Below are 19,680 nucleotides of genomic sequence, written 5' to 3'. Positions count from 1 at the left end.
AATGTGTTTAAATATTATTAAAACATATTTTTTTACATATTTTTATTTTGTGGGGAGTTTTATTACATTAGTGGCTAAATTGTTATTTAACCAAGATTTTATGGAGCCTATACCACTTCCTAGCAGACTCGACTTGAGCAAACCTCTCAACATTCAGTAGGTGGATTCAATGCAGGCCCCTAAACTTTTGAAATTTTTTTTTAGAAAAAAGAGAAAATAAGGAAAATATATTCTAATTTAAGTCTAAGTGTGCCATTTATGGCCTTCTAGAGGTGCTTTTTGTATCTCTGTCATAATCATGGGGCTGAGGTTGTTCGAAGACTCTCCATCTCTAAAAACTGGTTGGATGACAAATTTTTAGTCTATGGATCTCGTCGTCAAGACACACAAGCCCGTAACCAGGTTCATGGGATGGGGGTTTCATATAGGCCAAGTTCAACTCAGAAGTGTCCCATAATAAAAAAAAGTGATGATAAAATACTAGTACAGTAGTAAATTATAACTCCCCTACCAATTTACAGGCCCATGCTTGTCTGCGGGAGGACAGTTGGACTGAATGAAATGAAGACAAAAACAAATTGACTTTCCCACTCTTTTATTCGGTTCCAATGTCTACGGTACTTTATACACACTGACATTTCTCATTTGTTCAATAAATAAGTTGAAGGAAGTAAATATTTACAGTCAATTTAAGCAAATCATTTTTTCAATAAATAAGAACACTCCTCCACGGACAGCTCAAATATTTACAATTGCTGAATTGATAAAACAAAATCTGTTAAATCCAATAGGAACGTACAATATTCTTTGAAAAAAAAAGAATATTTTAAAAGTCAAAGGCCATAACACTTCTATTGCACTACCAATAATATCTGAACTCTTTTCTATTTAAATGGACGTCAATTTTAGTTCAAGTTCGCAGTCATTGCCTAGGCCTATTATTTAAAAAACTTACTGTACTATGATTGAATTGATAAAGAAGGTGTTGTTGCCAAGATTTCTTGCTGTCTGATGATCTGACCACATTCATTAAGGTTATTGTATTCTTTTCCTTCTCATCTAGCTGATAAACAAAAATTCTTTAATTTTGTTTACCAAACATAAAAAAAGTGTTTTGCAGTAAACAAAAAGGTCCTTGAGAATTCTATTTCTTAAATTTGCTTTCATTTAAAGACTAGGCCCTGGCTGAGCCACTTCTATGTAAGGGGATATCACTTATAACTTATATATTTGACAGATATATTTGCCTTTGTAAGAAATGCTTGCCTATGGAATATTGCATGGACCACTTTACAGCCCATAAGTGTGCAAGAAAGCAGAGAATGGTTAGCATGTGGTTTGAACTCCCAACCACAAGGCTTAGAACAAGAATGGAAATTGCTGTGCCACATTCTCTCCCCTACAGTAACTATTGTATACAAGTACCAATTAAAATTATGTTCAAATGTTTATTAAAGATTTTTTGTTGGTATTTAAGAAATTAAATCATGAATGTGTATAAAATTAACCTACAGTATTTAGAATTTAGAAGTGATGTACTGTATCATGGGCAGGGCCACCAAGAGTGGGGGCAGGAGGAAAAGATTCCCGGGGCCCAAGCTTACCAGGGGGCCCATAGAAATTGCAGGTAGCATTTGTTTTTCCCATATTTTTTTCAAAAATAATAATTACTATCGTGGGCCCTCAATAATGGCATGGGTCCCCTAATAATGGGCCCCACCAGTTTGACAGGGCCCCCTCAAAAAATTGTGACTTCAGCGCAATCATTCTCACGCTTTGCTCTCGTAACTGGGGTCCCACACCAACCCTTGCCCTGGTACAGTTTCCCCTCTTGGTGGCCCTGATCATGGGTGTTCCGATAGCAGATAAATCTTTTGTTGGAATGTGTTTACCTTGTCGAAATTATTAGGCATATATTAAATTATTGTTATTACATAAACAGTTGACCTGTAAACAAAGTAAACAGGTCAAGTAAATAATCATTTTGCTGCCATTACAAATAGGCATTGTTACAATTTAAAAATATAAGTTTACATAAGCTAAAGCTCCGTACACACTACAAAATTTTATGTGACAAATGTGTGTGATGTGTCCATACATAGGCATGATGATGTCATATTATACCCAAATATGGGCATATTAAATTTATTTGTCACACAAAACTTGATTGTGAGGGCAGAACCTAAATGATCACACATAAAATAAATAAATGAACATAAAGTATTTGTTTTGAAAATTGCACATACAGCAGCAACATTTAAATCTGAATCTATTATAGTTTGATAACAAGATTCAGTGCCACCAGACAGTCTCCATTTAAACCCTTATTTTGATAGGTGTATCGTTAAAAACATCTGCTAATGCAATCTAAGATATAAATGCAGTATTGTATCACCAGTGGCGTATCTAGAAGTATTGTCATGGGGAGCTAGGGCCAATTGTGGGATGGGGATAAAGATTAAGTAGGGGGTTCTGGTTTGATGATTCAGTGAGGGACATTAGCTGGCGGTATGAGGTGATTTTGAAATATTTAATTGTAGTTTTTAGGTTAGCAAATTTCCATCGTCAATCCCCTTCCCACCTGTAGATATACCACTGTGTACAACACTATTTTAATTGATAAAATAGAGTAAATTCAATTTTATAATATAATGGATGAAATTTTCATTCTCTTCACTAAAGCATATATTTCGGTTTGGTTATGTATATTTTAATGATTATTCGATAATATTATTCGCCTATCTGTTTGTGAATAAATTAATAAAAAACTAAGTAGCTATTTGCATAACCACCTGTAATTCAATGCATGCTGAGTTTAGATAATATGTAGACAGGACCAGAAATTTACTACGCAATGGATGTAATGGAATGTCCTGAGGATCATCTAATAATTAAAATTACTAGTATGCAATGTTTGTCATTTAGTAACTGCAATGGAATGTCCAGAACCTGGACCTATAGAATTGTCTAATACAGTAATTGAAATTAATTAATCAATGGTATTAAAAGTTCATCATTTAGAAATTCCAGGAAACTGCCAATAGGTGGTAAAGGAGAGGAGCGGTCAAATTCTGCTTGTTTGTACTGCTGCAGTTCCATCTCTTTCACATAACAGCTCAGGAATTTTTGTGAAATGCTTGGATTCGTGGTGTCCATCCTTGCGTACGGGAAAGTCTGATCACCACCGTGTAAACAGGCTGGGTTTATCACACCATTGTTGTTGATTTCTCCAAAGTAAATCACATGATCCTTAACAGGAACAATATGTGTTGGACGCACATCAATGTTCAGTCCTTGTCTGTTGAAAGTGATTGGATGATGGGATGCGTATATTGAACTATCGTACATTTGTTGGTAGTCCATCAGAGATTGTCCTTGGTAACCTGCTGAATAACTGTGATACATTCCATTTTCCCACATGGGGAGTTCACCAGGTGATGGTTCAGATATACTTTGAGTAGTTTCTTGCATGTCACGTGAAGCGTTTGCAAACATACATGATGGAGGTGGCTTAACATCCGTTACTGGTGACGGAGGTGGAGAGGGTGGAATGTTTGAGCATGGAACGACCTGCTCATTGCATGCAACCTGAGGGAAGTAACTTTCGGGTGACATCTGTGGTGTTAGTGGCATCTGGTACTGCATCTGTTGCATTGTGGGTTCCGAGGCTAGAGCAGTTAACCCCTGCCGCCGACAGAACTCCATGTCGTACATATCTGGAGGAAGATGTGACAGCATTTGGTACATGTTAATCTGGTTCTCTGCATGGCTGTTCTGCGAGTAAATCTCCGTCTGTGTTCTTTGTATTGGAGTGTATAAGTTCATTTGTGGCGTGATTTTTTCAGCATTTTGGTAAGTATTCTGCTTATGCAAAACATCCTGTGCAGCTTTCTGGTAACGATGCGGTGCAAAGGTTGATGGATAAACAGGGGAGTGACGATCAGTCTGGTGCAAACTTGAAGGACAGCTTCCGTGTGGACTGTGCAGAGACAAACCGTATTCATCAGTGGTCTGGCGAGTGGATGCTTGGCTGGCATTCAGGTAAGTATCGCTGCTAACCCAGCGACGTTTATATGAGCTTTCCATTTGGCACAAGGAAAGAGGCTGGCATTCGATTGGGGTCTGTGGCGGCATTATCAGTCTGAAGTATTCCTCGTTTCCATAACGCTTTCTTGCCTCTGCCTCTTGCTGTAGATACAAACTATCTTCTTCCCTATTAATTTAAACAAAAGAATGGTGATAAACTTTATATTTATATATTATTTTTATAAAATTTTATTTCATATCATTTCATTCTCATCCAACAGTGACACACTTACAAATTGACCTGTGCCCTCTTCTGGTGAAAGTTTCATATTTCTTATGTGATAGAAAAAAAATACATTAAAATTTGTTTTTGGAGTTTTTGGGAAATTTTAAATGGGGTTGCCTCATTCATAGCTTCCAATTTTAAATATAAGCATTTAAAATGTATTTGGTATTTTTCACTTTTCAATCAAATTATTATATCATTATCAAGTAACATATATTTTATTATTGGCAAAAGCTGCTAACCTGATTGGGCAGTGGGTTAGCATTATTCCACATTTTCTTGAGTTTTTCATGATAACCTTTCCTCGAGTGTGCATCCAAATCCATGTTCCATTGTACTTCAACATCCGGAAATAAAGAGTATGGATTTCATTTGTGTCCACCACTAAAAAAAATAATAACGTATATATTATCGTCAACTTTTACAACTGTGATATACATTCAACTTTTTTATCCCCTTTGTAATACTAATAAACAATATTATGATTTTTTTTTTAAATAATAGAAGTAAGTGATAACTATAGGGTTTTGAAGCTTTGGGAAGAAGACTTTACTGGTTCACCTTCCTCCCAATCCTGCACATCATCAGCCACACCATCTTCTGTAAATCCAAAAGGGGTCTCAACAAATGTTCATCTAGGGCCACTGGTCAGGGTCCAGAATTACACTGCTGGTGGGGTCAAGGGGAAAGATGGTTAAGGATGGAAAAAATTTGTGATATTAGAACCCAAGTAGACTTGCAAACAGCATATTATTGAATGACAGCATTGGATAGCAGGAGGTACATGCTTTTCCCCACCCCAGTTGGGTGCTACCACTCTTTAAAATAAAACCCACATTCATAAAGAAATTAAAAGGATGTTCTTACATGTTTTATGGCAAACAAAGACAGCAGCAAGGTCATCAGGATGGATAAGGTCATAGAACGATCTAGACTCCAATGTACCAGGCTTGTAGCTTAGTAATTCACTCCCCCTGAAAATGTTACAAAAAAATTTATGAGAAGAATAGCCATGTAAACAGTACAGGGGGACTTTAATCAGTGATTTATATTTGAAAATTATTATCTTTTCTAAACCACTAAAAATAGCACCATTTATATGAACGTGTACCTAGTTTAGTGATTGTGGACATGGTTTGGCGCAAAGGTAACAGTTTCACTTTCCAACCTTGAGGTTGTAAGTAACAAGTAACTATATATAAAAATTATATTTATTATAAAAACAACATCAAAATACACAATACACCTCATTCCTCATAGGCCAGATTGCCCAGAGACATGTGTAAAAACATATAAAAATTAGTTAAATAAAAAAACACAGAAAAAATTGATTTTAATGGATTTCAAAGAAGGAGCACTCTCGCAAGAATCAAATTTCCGGAGCTTGTAAAAATTAAGTATATTGTCAATTACTTTTTTTATCACCAGCATTCATTTTCTCTCTCAAGGACAAACTTTTGTATTTACAGTACATTTTTATTACTATTATTATGTACATACTTACTCTTGAATACTGTATGTGTTCAATTTTACTATTTTTAGCTCCGATGAGGAGCCCTAGAAACACTCGGCTGATTCATTTATAGTTGATTGATTAATAGATCTTTTTTATATCTACTGCCTCTATTATACTGCCCTCATCAGAGCTTTCAAAATTGCGAGAATTTGTTTTTTACCTCATATCAACAGATTTGATTTTTAAATCCAATTCATGTTTTGTCCAGAATGCACTCTGTTTTACGTCAATATCTGCCTCTGCTGCAACTGACACAAACGGCCGAAAAACAGCAAACAGGACCATAGAGGGCACTTTGGATGTGGACTTGATCAGGTTGGGAAAGTGCCTCATTTTTCCAGAACAATGCATTTTCTGTACAAAGATATAAACAAAAATTGTAAAACAAAGTTTTACTTTTGACTGCTATACCAAATTATTAAAATACATTTTCTATATTAAAAATAAGGGTCATAATATTGTTACAACAATCTGAATGAATTTATTCTCTAAGGTCATAATAACTCAAAATTATTTAAAATACGCCATTTATAATATTCCGCAAATACTCACAACAAAGCCTGTACTCGTTCCATTGTAGCATTTCATACGACATAGGAAAGAAACCTTCCTGCTCTGATTACCCTTATCTTTGCATTTACCACTTTGCAAGATATTTTTATGTACCTGTGAAAAATGTTAAATTACATGTTCAACATTGAAATTGATTCAGATACATAATTTACCAGCAAATCTTTCTGTCAGTGATAGAGAATGTAAAACTAATTTATGTAGTAACAGGCTACTTCAATTTTCTTACATGCCATTACCAAACCTGTACATTTCATAGCTCAAAGTAGGCCTATATAGTGGATCCAGAAATTTGAAATAGAGGGGGTCAAGGAAAGGAATTTTACAGACTACATTAGTGCAAACATGGCTGGGGCTGAGTTAAAAAATTTTATGGCATAATATCCTCCTGACAATATAAATTGCTCACTGTTAGTCAAAAGAACATCAATAAAATTCTGAGAAATACAAAAAACACTTACAGAATCTTTCTGTGTAGCAGTATTTGACAGACTGTGTTCCAGAACGACTTTTAGTTCATGGTGATCATCTGGATGGACAATGCCATAGAGGCACCTGTGCACAAGATCCACCTGGTTGAATCCTAGATGAGATGAGATGTTGTCTGTGGTATATAATATGGTACCGTCTGAAGTCACCACCACTAAGAACCCATCCAAAGACTGAAAGAATTAGAAAACCTACATTGATAAACATTTATTTACATGGAGAAGTTCATTTTAATCTGCAATAATACAAATAATTATATATATATTAAAATATTAAACAATGATGATAAAACATTATTACATTAAACATACATTAATATAAATAAAATATTACTGTCTACTTAGGGCAAATAGAACAATTTATTAGATTATCACTCCCAACAGCATCGAAAATTCAGGAAATATTGATGCGGGAATAAAAAAAAAATTGTTTTGCCGCATCAATTATTTCAACATCATAAAAATAACAATGCAATTTCGTGACTTCAAATACACTGTCTTTAACAAACTATAAAATCAAACCAGTTTTTATACAATATTTACTATTACTAGCCAAATATAAACAGTCCCGCCCTCATCGATAAAAACAAAAGTGAAATTAAATCTATTGTTCCGATTAAAAAAAACAAAAACAAAAAACGCCCTCCCTCATCCATTTAAAAAAAAAGAGATAATCTAATGTGCCCTTATATGTACGCCAACAAATCATGTACGTTTAACCAAACATACCATCATCACCAATACATTTATCAATCTGAATGAAAGAAAGAAGAGCATGTCTCTACACTAGCCTTGGCCACCTCTTACTAGCAATTGTAAAAGCCTAGCCTAGCCTAGCTTCCTATCCATTTTTAGCTAGCCAGGCATTTTGTTTTAACGTTTCAGTAATGCAATGGCGCATAGGGCCTACAGCAATCAAATTACTACAGCGATTGGAAATGAATATAACCATGAAGGTATACAACTATACCTCCATAAGATAAAACGAAACCACTCTACCTGCCTAACCTACCCTGGACCACACCTCCCTACGTACGTAACGTAAATTAAAGCAGAGACTGAACTACACACTACTTCAACTTTAAGCCAATGCAATCTCTTTAAAGTTGCCTTAATACGCATGCGTATATTTTGGTTTTACTACTTCCGGGTTGTACAGACGATGTTTTGACAGTGGAGCTGATGTTTAGAAAGGAATATCACATTTTCCCCAAAATAAACTGCCAATAAAGTCATGGTTTATGCCTTTATAGCTCATTCGTTGCTACCAGGAACGTGCAGAGTTCTTTATTCGACTACCTTTGGACTAGAGGACTCCCAAAATATCGACTACATTCCTAGGCTCAATGGCGAGCCGATAAGTAAACCAGAGTCGGGCAAAGATCGTCGCGTTGAGCGCAAGGAACAGATGTCGTTAGTGGCTAAACAAGTTCAGTCTGAATTCTCATTTCGTAAGACAGTTTTAGGGTGCACTGTTGAGGATGATATGCGAAGGCACTCCATAGAAGATCCATCTGGAAACACTGTAACCGGTTGTTTTCGTCTCTCGGCTGGTGAACCATTTGTGACTGAGAAAATTGTCGTTTGGCAAGGACTTGGGAATTTTGGCTTATCTCTTGTATGTGAAAAACATGAGAATCGACTGCAAGCTGAGGCAGTTTTGAAATTGTTAGCACGTTATTCACAGGAACATATGAAAGCATTGGATCAACCCCATGAGACTCTGCTTAAAGCTGACAAAATGGCCGCAATAGTACATCATATACTACCGCAAGGTCGGCTTTTGTTTATGAACCACACAGTAACAAGGCAACTCGAAAAGGAGCTTGAGAATATGATTAGTGCGAAGTAACAATGTATGATGATAAACTATAAGAAAAATTAATTATATACATATTTAATTTGCCACTGACGATAACTATATATAGGGATACACACTAAGATTACATGTGTCTCAAAATAAGTGGCCGATTTTAAACTAACTTTCTAGTGACCTAAGGGTGAATAACTAAAGTAATGATCATAACGAAGACCAATATCCTCACTGAAACTGTGTCATGTATGTGCTATTTTGTATTATTTTAAAATAAACAAGCAACAATTACTGTTATAAGATGAATTTAGTCTTGTCTTTGATATTAACTCATAATTATAATATTTGTGTAGGAAATTGGCTGGTATGGTAACCAATTCGATGATTTGTTTGTTTTTTTTGTTTTTTATGTTTTTTTGTAGTAAACATAATTCTTGAGGGGATTTTCATATCACAGGTGGGTTCAAGCCACCCCCCCCCCCCTCTTCCCGCGCGGAAAAAAAAAAAAATCACATTTAGCGTTCCAAATACAGTATAGGCTACTGAATTCATGAAGTTGCTACGTACCTCTAACGATAGGTGCCTCTCCATGTCTTCATTTAATTCGGTTGTCCTACATGTGTTCTCTGGCCATTCGTTTGACTGATGTGGATGGTCCAGTGGAGTATTTAGGGTGCCATCTTGTAGTGATGTCTCTGGGTCTGGTAACGTGGTGAGACCAGCAGCTGTAACATGAAAAACACGTTGTTTAATAACGGGTGTAATGTATTATAGCTGGTGTGATGCAAGAAAAAAGTGCACCTTGAGGTCCAGAATAAACCCCTTTGAAACTTCCAGGGAGCTTGGATTTTAATTTTTCATTTAAGCATTTTCTGGGTTTAAGACAAGACATTCGGCCCAATGCCTGGATCTGGGTGATGCAATAAAAAAATTGTGCCTGAGATTCAGAACCCCTTTTGGGGGTTCCAAGGAGGAAAGCCCCCGCGTTTTTGGATTTGAATTTATCATTTAAGCAATTTCTGGGTTTAAGACAGCAGGCCTATTGCTGGGTGATGGCAGAAATATGTGTGAGATGCAGAACCCCTTTGGGGGTTCCAGGGAGTAAAGCCCTGCGTTTTTGGATTTAAAATTTTCAATTAAGCATTCTGGCTTTAAGAAACAGTAGGCCTATCAGCTGGGTGATAGAAGAAAAAAAAGTGTGCCTGAGATCCAGAGCCCCTTTGGGCGTTCCAGAGAGCCCCCGGCGTTTTTGGATTGAATTTTTCATTTAAGCATTTTCTGGGTTCAAGACATTATAGCTGGGGTCAAAATTGATAAGCATTTTTTTTTTCAGGTGGGATTTAGTCTTAGTTAATAGCACCGATGTTAATCGGCTAAAAGGTCTAATATATAAATGAATAGTGTAAAACTTCCCTTTACATTTTCCAAGTATTATATGATAAAATCACGAATCTAAAAAAATTATTCAAAATTAGGTAAATTGTCTGAGCGGTTCTGTTTCTCAACCTTGAGGTCGGAGGTTCAATCCCTCCCTGTGAATTCCTTTTTTAGGCAAGGAACTTCACCTACGATTGTCTCTACCCATCCGAGAGTACAAGTGGATACCTGGTAGTTTCAAACACCAAATGCCCTAATTACAGCTGCATCACTATTGAATTCTCCACAGGGGGAACTAAGTATGTGTTCCATATTATCCCCCTTCCCCCGCCGTCGGACAGGCCTAGGCGCCTGGACCCCATGTCGTCTGACGCCACGACGAGGTCGTCGGATAAAAAAAATTTACAAAATAATAATTTTCCTATCCCAATAACGTTATTTTCATTGCCAATCCCGGGCCCGGACCGAGGCTCTTGTCGGCCCTTTGATCTGGACCCCCTGTCGGCGGACTATTGAAGCTAATACTGTAGCCTAAGCCTAATATACTATTATTATTATCACTACTAAAAGATATAATAATTTTAATATTAAAATTCACATCTAAAATTTGTCAAACAAAGACAGCATTTTGAAATCTCCCCATGATATGTGAGAATTTTAGTTATCACGCAATGCCCCCGATGAGGATGATGAAGTGTTTGCCTCGAGAGCTCTTAACGGCCCAACAAGTCTGCCTGATGTAGCTTACACATTTTCTTTGTACAATCCATGAATAGCCAGTCATGGCCTGATGCGAGTCTATTTCCGTCGGGTTCAATGTTATCGCTGATTCGGCAAACATAAAGTCCAGGTAAGGGCAGATTGTGGCAAAACATAACAAGATGACAAGCTTATTGGAAGTATAACGATAACTGAACGCGTTCTTAATGTGTCAGATTATTTGACACGCGTCAATCAAGCCAGCGTTATCGCGGTTATATTGGTTATGTACGGTGGGCGTTTGTTATCGAGGTGTCATTCAGCAATTTCAACGGATAAGACGTCAAGATAGTAACAACATCAAGATTGTGGTCAGTTTAAAATCGCGTTTGTGTACAAAAGTTCAAACATAATTTAACCCAAGGAATGAAAATCAAGGATCGAAGATTAATTATTGGATTATAATGAAGAGTACAAGACAACGTATTCATGATAAAAAAAAATATTTAGGTCTAACCATGGATACAAACATAAAATTAACGATGATGATGATGAGCAGAAGGAGAAGATGATGATGATGATGACGATGATTTATGTGATGATGATGATGATGATGATGATGATGGTGACGATGATAATGAAGATGGTGGTGGTGATGATGATGGTGACGACGATGACTGATGAATAAGAATGGTGATGTTGATGATGAAGACTGGAATGATGTTAGTAATATTATTGATGATTTTGGTGTTGAAAATGATGACAGTGTGTCGTGATGCTGATTGATCATGATTGACGATGGTGAATATTTATAGAGATCGGGTTATAACTGAGTATCAATGAGTTACCAATGATCAGCTCTCCACTCCCCGAGCCACTTGAAGAGCTAAAGACTTCATTCATTCATTTTTATTCTGCTAAAAATACACAAATATATACAAAACAAACAACAAATTACAGTAATACAACCAGGTTGGCTGGTATTAATCTAGGCTTATAAACAATTACAATTTATAACTGTAATTAAATTTATAATTCCAAATTTAGGGTTTCAAAATATGATCAGCTCACCACCCGCCAAACCTCATTAAGATTCTTGGTTATGGAGCATCAAGGATCATAATGATCAGCTCCCCACTCCCCAAGCCTCATAAAGAAACTTGGTTAAAGCATCCAGGGACCCAAATGATCAGCTCTCCACTCCACACCCCAAGCCAGGAGCCTCATAAAGAGACTTGGTTAAAGCATCCAGGGACCCAAATGATCAGCTCTCCACTCCACACCCCAAGCCAGGAGCCTCATAGACTTGGTTAAAGCATCCAGGGACCCAAATGATCAGCTCTCCACTCCCCAAGCCTCATAAACAGACTTGGTTAAAGCATCCAGGGACCCAAATGATCAGCCCTCCTCTCCACACCCCAAGCCAGGAGCCTCATAAACAGACTTGGTTAAAGCATCCATGGAGGGACCCAGATGATCAGCTTTCCACTCCCCAAGCCTCATAAGAGACTTGAGTTAGAGCATCCAGGGACTCAAATGATCAGCTCTCCACTCCCCACCCTCACCTCACTTGTTTATAGAGCATTGAGGGTCCAAGCCCGTAGGCGGGATTTTTAAAAGGGGTGGGGTTCTAATTTTTTCACAAAAGGGCACTTTGAGTCCTTATCCACCTCAGCCCCACCATGGCTGGAGTAAATTTTAAAGAAATAAAACCTAAGATGTCCTGAAATGGCAATACAAAATGCCAAATTTCAAATATTTGGAGTTAATTTCAACAACTTTGGTGCAAATGGTACTTTTTAATAAACTGTAATTTAAAAGGGCCACCTAATGGTAAAGAATACGTTAGTGTATCCGTTATTATTTACATAACATAAAAAAAAATGTATAAATAAATAATATAATTAGCCTGTACTCTTTAATTCTATTTTTTATTCGATATGTAAGTTAATTAATTTCATGAACAACTGGTGTTGCGAGGTGATGATAAGGCAAAATATGTTTGTGGCCCTTGTTGTTAACTTCTATAACGTTGCTATGGGCCAACCTAGCATTGCTCTACCGCCAAAATAAGTGTCAAATATTTACACAAAATGATGTCCGATCTTGGATCAACAAGAAGTAAGGGCCAATAGATTTGACGTTAAAGACATAGCATTTATCTTTATGACTAATTATTGGCAGGCCTATTAATTTTGTCGCTCATCGCGTGTAAGAATGGCATTTATTATCTAAGCTTAATATTTACAAAATACTGTATTGAGTTATGAATCATAATCACCAGCATTATGAGCCTCTCTCTTGATATTAATATGTCGATGGTGGAATATTTAGGTAATAGCACCTTTTTGATATTATAATATTGACTGAACTCGTGGTTTCCGTTTGACACCTATCAATCATATATAACACGAATATTGGCAGATAATTCTCAAGTATTCATACTCATTAGTATATTAGAGTGAATTACCTAATATTTACGTTAATTTCCAGCTTGTATTTTTAATCCTAGAATTAAAGCATCCAGGACTCTGTCGATGATTGGCTGCAATGTCGCGTGTATCTCATTTTAATATTTATACGCGCTTCTCTTCGGTCACCGTATCTGCGTACGTGTGATGAACAAAGCGCACGCAAGGGAGCCCTTTAACGTGTTGCCTCTACCTTGACATCAATGAACGCCCTTCCAAGGATCCTCTAATATTCGTATTATTAGCACGTTACACACAACATCAATATTGATTCTTTTAAACAGTGTTTCCATGCCTATTACTTTAGTCTTTGTTTTGATTGTACTTATTTGTTGTGTTGTGTGTAACCATAAACACTATTTCCCACACTCAACCCAACAATATAGTATATTCCTTGAGTAGCTCACTTAAGAGGTTTTGTTGTAAAACTAATTATTTAGGTCAGTTATCTCCTCTCTTGTAGACCTTGCGCATAGTGGCAATGTGTGGATTATGTTCTACTCTTCCTTTAGATGTTTATATTTTTATATTTTTAAATTCCTGGATCGTATTTGAAAATCACAATTGTAAGGCTTTAGTAGTTTCGGATAATCAGCCTTTGTTCAGCTGTGTGTTTTTTTTAACCCACATATTATAAAAGGAATAAATAATTCAAATAAGAATATGATATTATTGTATGTTATTCACACATAATAATAATAATAATAATAATAATAATAGTTATTAATATACCATTTTTTTTAGGAATGGCAACAATGTTTGTATGACACAAATACTGAATGCATTACTATATGATGAAAAACAACAACAATAATGATAATAATATTTATACATTTATTGACATTAATAAATAAATAAATTAATTAATTAACAATAAATAGGATTGATGTTTTGCCCTACCTGACGTATTATCATACTGAATACTCAGTACGTTCTTTGCGATAATACGTCAGGTAGGTCAAAACATCACTTCCATGATATTTCCTGACGCAAACTCACATCGTAATAAATAATAAATAGGCCTAGTTATAAAATGGCGACTATAATAAACTTATGATAATGATAATGATAATAAATAGGATTGATGTTTTGCCCTACCTGACGTATTATCATACTGAATACTCAGTACGTTCTTTGCGATAATACGTCAGGTAGGTCAAAACATCACTTCTATGATATTTTCTGACGCAAACTCACATCGTAATAAATAATAAATAGGCCTAGTTATAAAATGGCGACTATAATAAACTTATTATAATGATGATGACAATAATAATGAAAATAATATTAATAATAATAATAATAATAGTAATAATAATATTAATAATAATAATAATATTTTTTAAATTATTGACATTTGTAAGAAATAAATAAATAATAATAATAAATACTATGCAATGCATGTAATTTATTACTTTGATTTTAACATTATTTGAAGTAGTATGTGAAACTTCAACCCATTCAATTATTTACACACTCCAAAAGTAATGTTTTTCTATCACCGAATACATATCAAGCTAAACTATAAAATAGGGCTGAAAAAGAAACTCACTACCAAAGATATACCTAGTGCCCTTTTATATAAAATGCACGCTTTATTGTTCTAAATCAAGAACCAGTGTTCTATTATGAAATTCTTTAATCCGTCTACATGTTCCTGATTTCCGATAAATTAGACAGATAATATAAATTGTCCAATATATTGTTATATTTGCTTTTATGTCTTAATACCATTTGCTTCATGCATGCTCCGAGCCCGCTATTGATGCGTGGTTCGTGTTCTCCATCAAGTTTAAATTAATCGGCGAAACGTTTCCGTCGCAAAATGGAATTACACAGGTAAATTATTATCAATCAACAGGTTTTCATACTATGTTCATACGAAGCAAGTTTTTTTTCAGCGATAGTAATATTTTATTAGGAAAGCATTCTGTTTGAGAAAAACGATAATGATACACAAGTTATCATCATCCTTAGCGAGCTTGTTTTTATGACGCAGTTTTGTAAATGGTTAATCTCTGTTCTTCATTCAGTTTAGCCTTTAGATCAACGCCAGACCTTCACAGCCGATGATTGCTTTCAATACTTAAATTATAGTCATTATTAAATGTACATCAATTCTTTTTCAATTTTCATAGTCTTTCTCAAGCAAACAATAACCATAACCGATGGAAAATCATCAAGAATTTTATATTTCTGATCACTTTGACATTTTTTTAAATGGTGAACATAATATGAACAATATTAAGCGCATAAAGTTGATTCAATCAATTTTTTTTAAAAACGAAGATTTGTTTAAAAAACAGACATTAAAAAAATGTATTTCGCTAACATAAAACTGTGTCCATTAATGGCCTAATCAATTTTTATGAATGTGACAAATAAGTGTTCATATAACTTGTTCATATATGTTTGATATATAGGCCTATGCTCAGTATCTGTTACTATAAAATTCGATTTGAAGACAGAGCTTATGTATACCATCTAAATTATAAACCTTTGAGGGAACTAATTTCTTGGCTTTTCATTTGATCCAGCCCAAGATTACACGACCCTGATGTAGCGTAGGTCTGCTCAGAGAGTGAGACAAATGCTCATCTTAACCTAAACGAATCGAAAAAAGGTTAAATCCTTGTAATAATGTGAACCATAATCCTACAAAGTTGGTTGAATAATAGTTTATACGAACTAAATTAGAGATAAAAAAGGGACAAAGAATATCACACAGAAATTAGGTTAATCCGACACAGATTATAATGAAAACAACATGTAACTATGTCTGTTTGTAAAACAGAACATAGGGATTTTCCTCATTTTCATAATGAGAAATGTACAATAAAAAATATCCATAGCTTTTATTAGGCCTATTGATAATTAAAAATTAAATACTAAAAGAAAATTAATGAAATAGTCATGATTTTGTTCACTATAACAATCCATTTGTTTTTGTATTACATGAGGCCACGAAATGAAGTTTGCTCTACCTGACGTGTTATAAGTACCGAACTAAATGCTCAGTACATTCCCAAATGCTTGAGAAAAAAAAAACCTGAAAAGTGATTCGGGTGGGAATATGCTATTCTGATGGCGTATTTTCGTCAGGAGAAATAATACGAAATGATGTTTGCCCTGCCTGACGTGTTACAATGCTTAAGCCTATATTTGATGGATCTTGTGCGTGCGAATTGAACTGTCTGTCATATTGAGTCAAACTTGTTTTTTTAAAAATTATTTTCATGTTTGAATTTCCCAACAAACAAAAATTATTAACATACAATTAAAATTTGAATGATAAAACAACATTTCAGACAGTTAATATACCGTTACTGTATTCTTTTGCAGAGACTTCTAAATTGGTTGGTAATCGATTTAAGGATTTTTGAAGTAAAATCTCTGCACATTTTGAATCGACCTGTTAACTTAGTTAATTCTGTTAAATGAGCTATTCAGAATTTTAATTGAATTTTTCAGGTTTTTCCAGATTTTTCTGACAGGTAGTAAACATATAGGCCTAAGGCCTTTACGTCAGTTAAAGTATTTTATTTTTCAGCCTATTTGGTATTGTCACATAAAAACTATAAGACTAAGTTTGAAAAACTCAACAGTCGACAGTCGACACAAAAATAGGAATTGTTGATTAAATCATTAGAAATGTAATCCTTTAGAATCAAGTTGATATTTTGAGCGTTTATATCAATATTCGATGAAACAAAAAAATTTGAAACTTTCATTGTATTATTCGATAAGCAATTGTTGAATATTCGTTTCGTTAGGAAGATGCAAAATTGTTATTATATTTCTTATTTCATTTGGAACTACACCTATGTTGTTTGAATTTTATACGAGGGGATATTCATTGAGGTTATTAGTTAATGTTTTATGCCTATGAAATATAATGATAATGTTTTCTTACAATATCCGTAAAATGTGTATACACGTAAACATATTGTAATAAAACATTATCATTAGGTTTTATGATATACTGCTTATAGACCGTGTTCAGAGCATGGGCCACAAACACATTTTATGTAGGGCAATTATTATAATTTAACTATTTTAAAATGAATGTACGGTCTCAAAGTGCATTGTTTCAAGTTTTTTTCATATCAAATGAATACAAAAAAAATAGTTTCTTGATAGTGACAATCGTTCCAAAATATTGATTGTAAGCTCATCGAATCTGAAGACAGAAGAGCCGTGTGTTGATGGATTACTCCGCGGTGAGGGCCCTCATGTTGAGCTAATATAACCGGGATCGAAGGCAGCTTAGAAAAGAAAATACACTTCGGTGTATGCCCATTAAAGACGCTGTAAATACCACTTAAATCGCCGTTTGCCTAACTGAATAAGTAAGCACACATAATTATGAACGTTAACTAATCGCTTACTTAAAGCAATAATCACAATTTGGTAAATATTTAGCAACGGTTTCAAGGAGAAACTAACGAAAATTAAATCTTCATTGACGAGTTTGATAAGGCGATTGGTACTTACAACACGAGGATAGCGAATGCTAAAGTAAAACAAAAACATAGGCATTTACTATTCATACAGATTATATTATAGGCTATAACAAACGACCACTGCGTTGTGTCGTATTGTTGGTTGAATTAAAGGGAATTCTATACCTATCCATGGTTGATACGGCGTACCGCATGTTTTGCGTTAGTTGAACCATTGAACACTGCTTGTATGTTTTAATAACAGTGTCAATATTACCATTTTTATATTTTACTATTTTTATTGTTATTGTCTTTATTAATTAACATCCGCGTCCTCCTCCTCATCACCAATTAGAGTTTTTTTTTGTAAGCAGTCAAAATCAATCGATATTATTTTATCCAGGCTGTTCCATTGCAATTCTATTCCTACTGGGAAACTGAAGAATTAGAGTGTGGTTGCGTGCAATTATTAGTTACTATTTTCCAATTCATTAATATTAATACAAATGATGATGATGATGTCATTTACCTATACCTAAATTTATAACCCGTTAATCCACGGAATATCATGCGTCTGACATTAATTATCGATGTTAATATGTCCTCATTCTATTTAAAAAAAAATTAAATCTAATACGTATTTAAATATACAAAAAAGCAATTCAGATATTTCGTTTCGCTTTCGTTAGATCAACACAGATATACCTTTAATAGAAGACAATCTTTATTATAAGAACTACCGATACGTAATTGTATCAAGAGGGGGAACAACATATAGGCCTAAACATATTAAAACAATGAAACGAATCCACTGAAAGTTTATAGTCACTGAACAACAGTCACACATGAGAACAAATAATTAGTTAATCTTTACGAAGAATCTTACGGGGGAAAAAAACACATGAGATTAATAAGAAGGTCAGGAAAATAAAATTCAATCATTCCTTAATTCTGATTGGATCTGGTATTTTTTCCATAGTACCAATTAACTTTCAATATACACAAAACAGAACAAGTCAGGGAACAAAGTATTCGAAGTACGTCCGCGCAAAGTGGGAGAGAAAAGAGAAACAAAACAATAATATTCAACAAAAACCGATCGTTAGTACTATTTGTTGAGAATTATTACTTGTACTTTATGGTTCTGATTTGTATTCAAACGAAGAAGAGCACTTCATAAACGCACGTGAACCGTTCTTTATTCCACAAATTAACAATCTATTCAAAAAGTGTCATGTATATTTGCTTTGAAATTAAAACTATTATATATCTTTTGGATAATGCGGTTTCAGACCTCGGGAAGAGTGTGTTTCTGGTAGCAGCGATCCGAGCGACAGAACCAGCAACTGACACGAGTTGCGCAGCCTTTCAACGCGTTTAATAACTTTCAGTCGCGTGTTCAGTACAGCTTAGCCAACTAGGAGCCAAATTTATAATTTTATTTACAATTAGATCGAGAGAAACATCATACTTGATAACGCTAAAAGACTCATAAATTGAATCAACCTCTTATATTTATCATCTAGGATATTATATTGGAAAGGTTTCGGAATTTGCATGACATATTGGTATAGATTGCAGGCCTACGTGTATAATGCTTATTCCTTACTACTTTTCTTTATTACGTGGATAAAACACTACCAATAATCACAAGCAGTATCATAAATAATACTGGGCGTAGGCATACATTCCTATGCAACCACCGGCGTCACAACCAAATACATACGTATCAATGATGAAAAGTAAATTGAGTAGGAACATAGGAAAATTGGATATCAAAAAGATGATCAAACAAGGTATAAGATTTGCCAACTTTAATTTGAGTTTCACAAAAATATGTGTGAAATTACGTATTAAATATTAGCAGCATCGGAGACATTGTAATAGCATTTAAAACCCAAGAAATAACGTTGCCTATGTTGTCGTAAAACATTTTTATGATATATAACACAAACGTTTTCGGGCATTGTACACCTTTAAAATTACGCCAAC

General features: G+C 34.7%; 2 protein-coding genes across 4 annotated transcripts in view; one reads left to right on the top strand and one right to left on the bottom strand.

Moving 5' to 3' along the window:
• Positions 1-578: 578 nt before the first annotated feature.
• The window catches only part of LOC117124369 (aryl hydrocarbon receptor-like), a 26,880-nt gene continuing 7,778 nt past the window's right edge, over positions 579-19,680 (bottom strand). For 2 of the 3 annotated variants that reach the window (XM_033270592.1, XM_033270594.1), the window contains exons 3-9: positions 9,267-9,424; positions 6,860-7,060; positions 6,381-6,494; positions 5,989-6,182; positions 5,180-5,286; positions 4,555-4,696; positions 579-4,213 (exon numbers count right to left, since the gene is read on the bottom strand). In XM_033270592.1, coding sequence (XP_033126483.1) covers positions 2,986-4,213; positions 4,555-4,696; positions 5,180-5,286; positions 5,989-6,182; positions 6,381-6,494; positions 6,860-7,060; positions 9,267-9,424 — 2,144 coding nt within the window. In that variant the 3' untranslated portion in view covers positions 579-2,985. Of the gene's footprint in view, positions 4,214-4,554; positions 4,697-5,179; positions 5,287-5,988; positions 6,183-6,380; positions 6,495-6,859; positions 7,061-7,960; positions 8,036-9,266; positions 9,425-19,680 lie in introns of those variants that run through there. The other variant, XM_033270593.1, reaches the window with a different exon arrangement.
• On the top strand, positions 8,085-9,005 carry LOC117124370 (AP-5 complex subunit sigma-1-like). Its single transcript, XM_033270595.1, has one exon. The coding sequence runs from the start codon at positions 8,121-8,123 to the stop codon at positions 8,736-8,738; it is 618 nt and encodes a 205-aa protein (XP_033126486.1). The 5' UTR covers positions 8,085-8,120; the 3' UTR covers positions 8,739-9,005.

Source organism: Anneissia japonica, unplaced genomic scaffold, assembly GCF_011630105.1.
Source record: "Anneissia japonica isolate Jap-2015-1 unplaced genomic scaffold, ASM1163010v1 scaffold750_len1593409_cov174, whole genome shotgun sequence".
Classification (NCBI taxonomy): domain Eukaryota; kingdom Metazoa; phylum Echinodermata; class Crinoidea; order Comatulida; family Comatulidae; genus Anneissia; species Anneissia japonica.
The sequence above is the reverse complement of the archived record's forward strand: the minus strand, read 5'-3'. Positions and strand labels throughout refer to the sequence as shown.

Coding starts and splice junctions, on each gene's coding strand:
- LOC117124370 (XM_033270595.1), top strand. CDS start 8,121: ATGGTTTATGCCTTTATAGCTCATTCGTTGCTACCAGGAACGTGCAGA.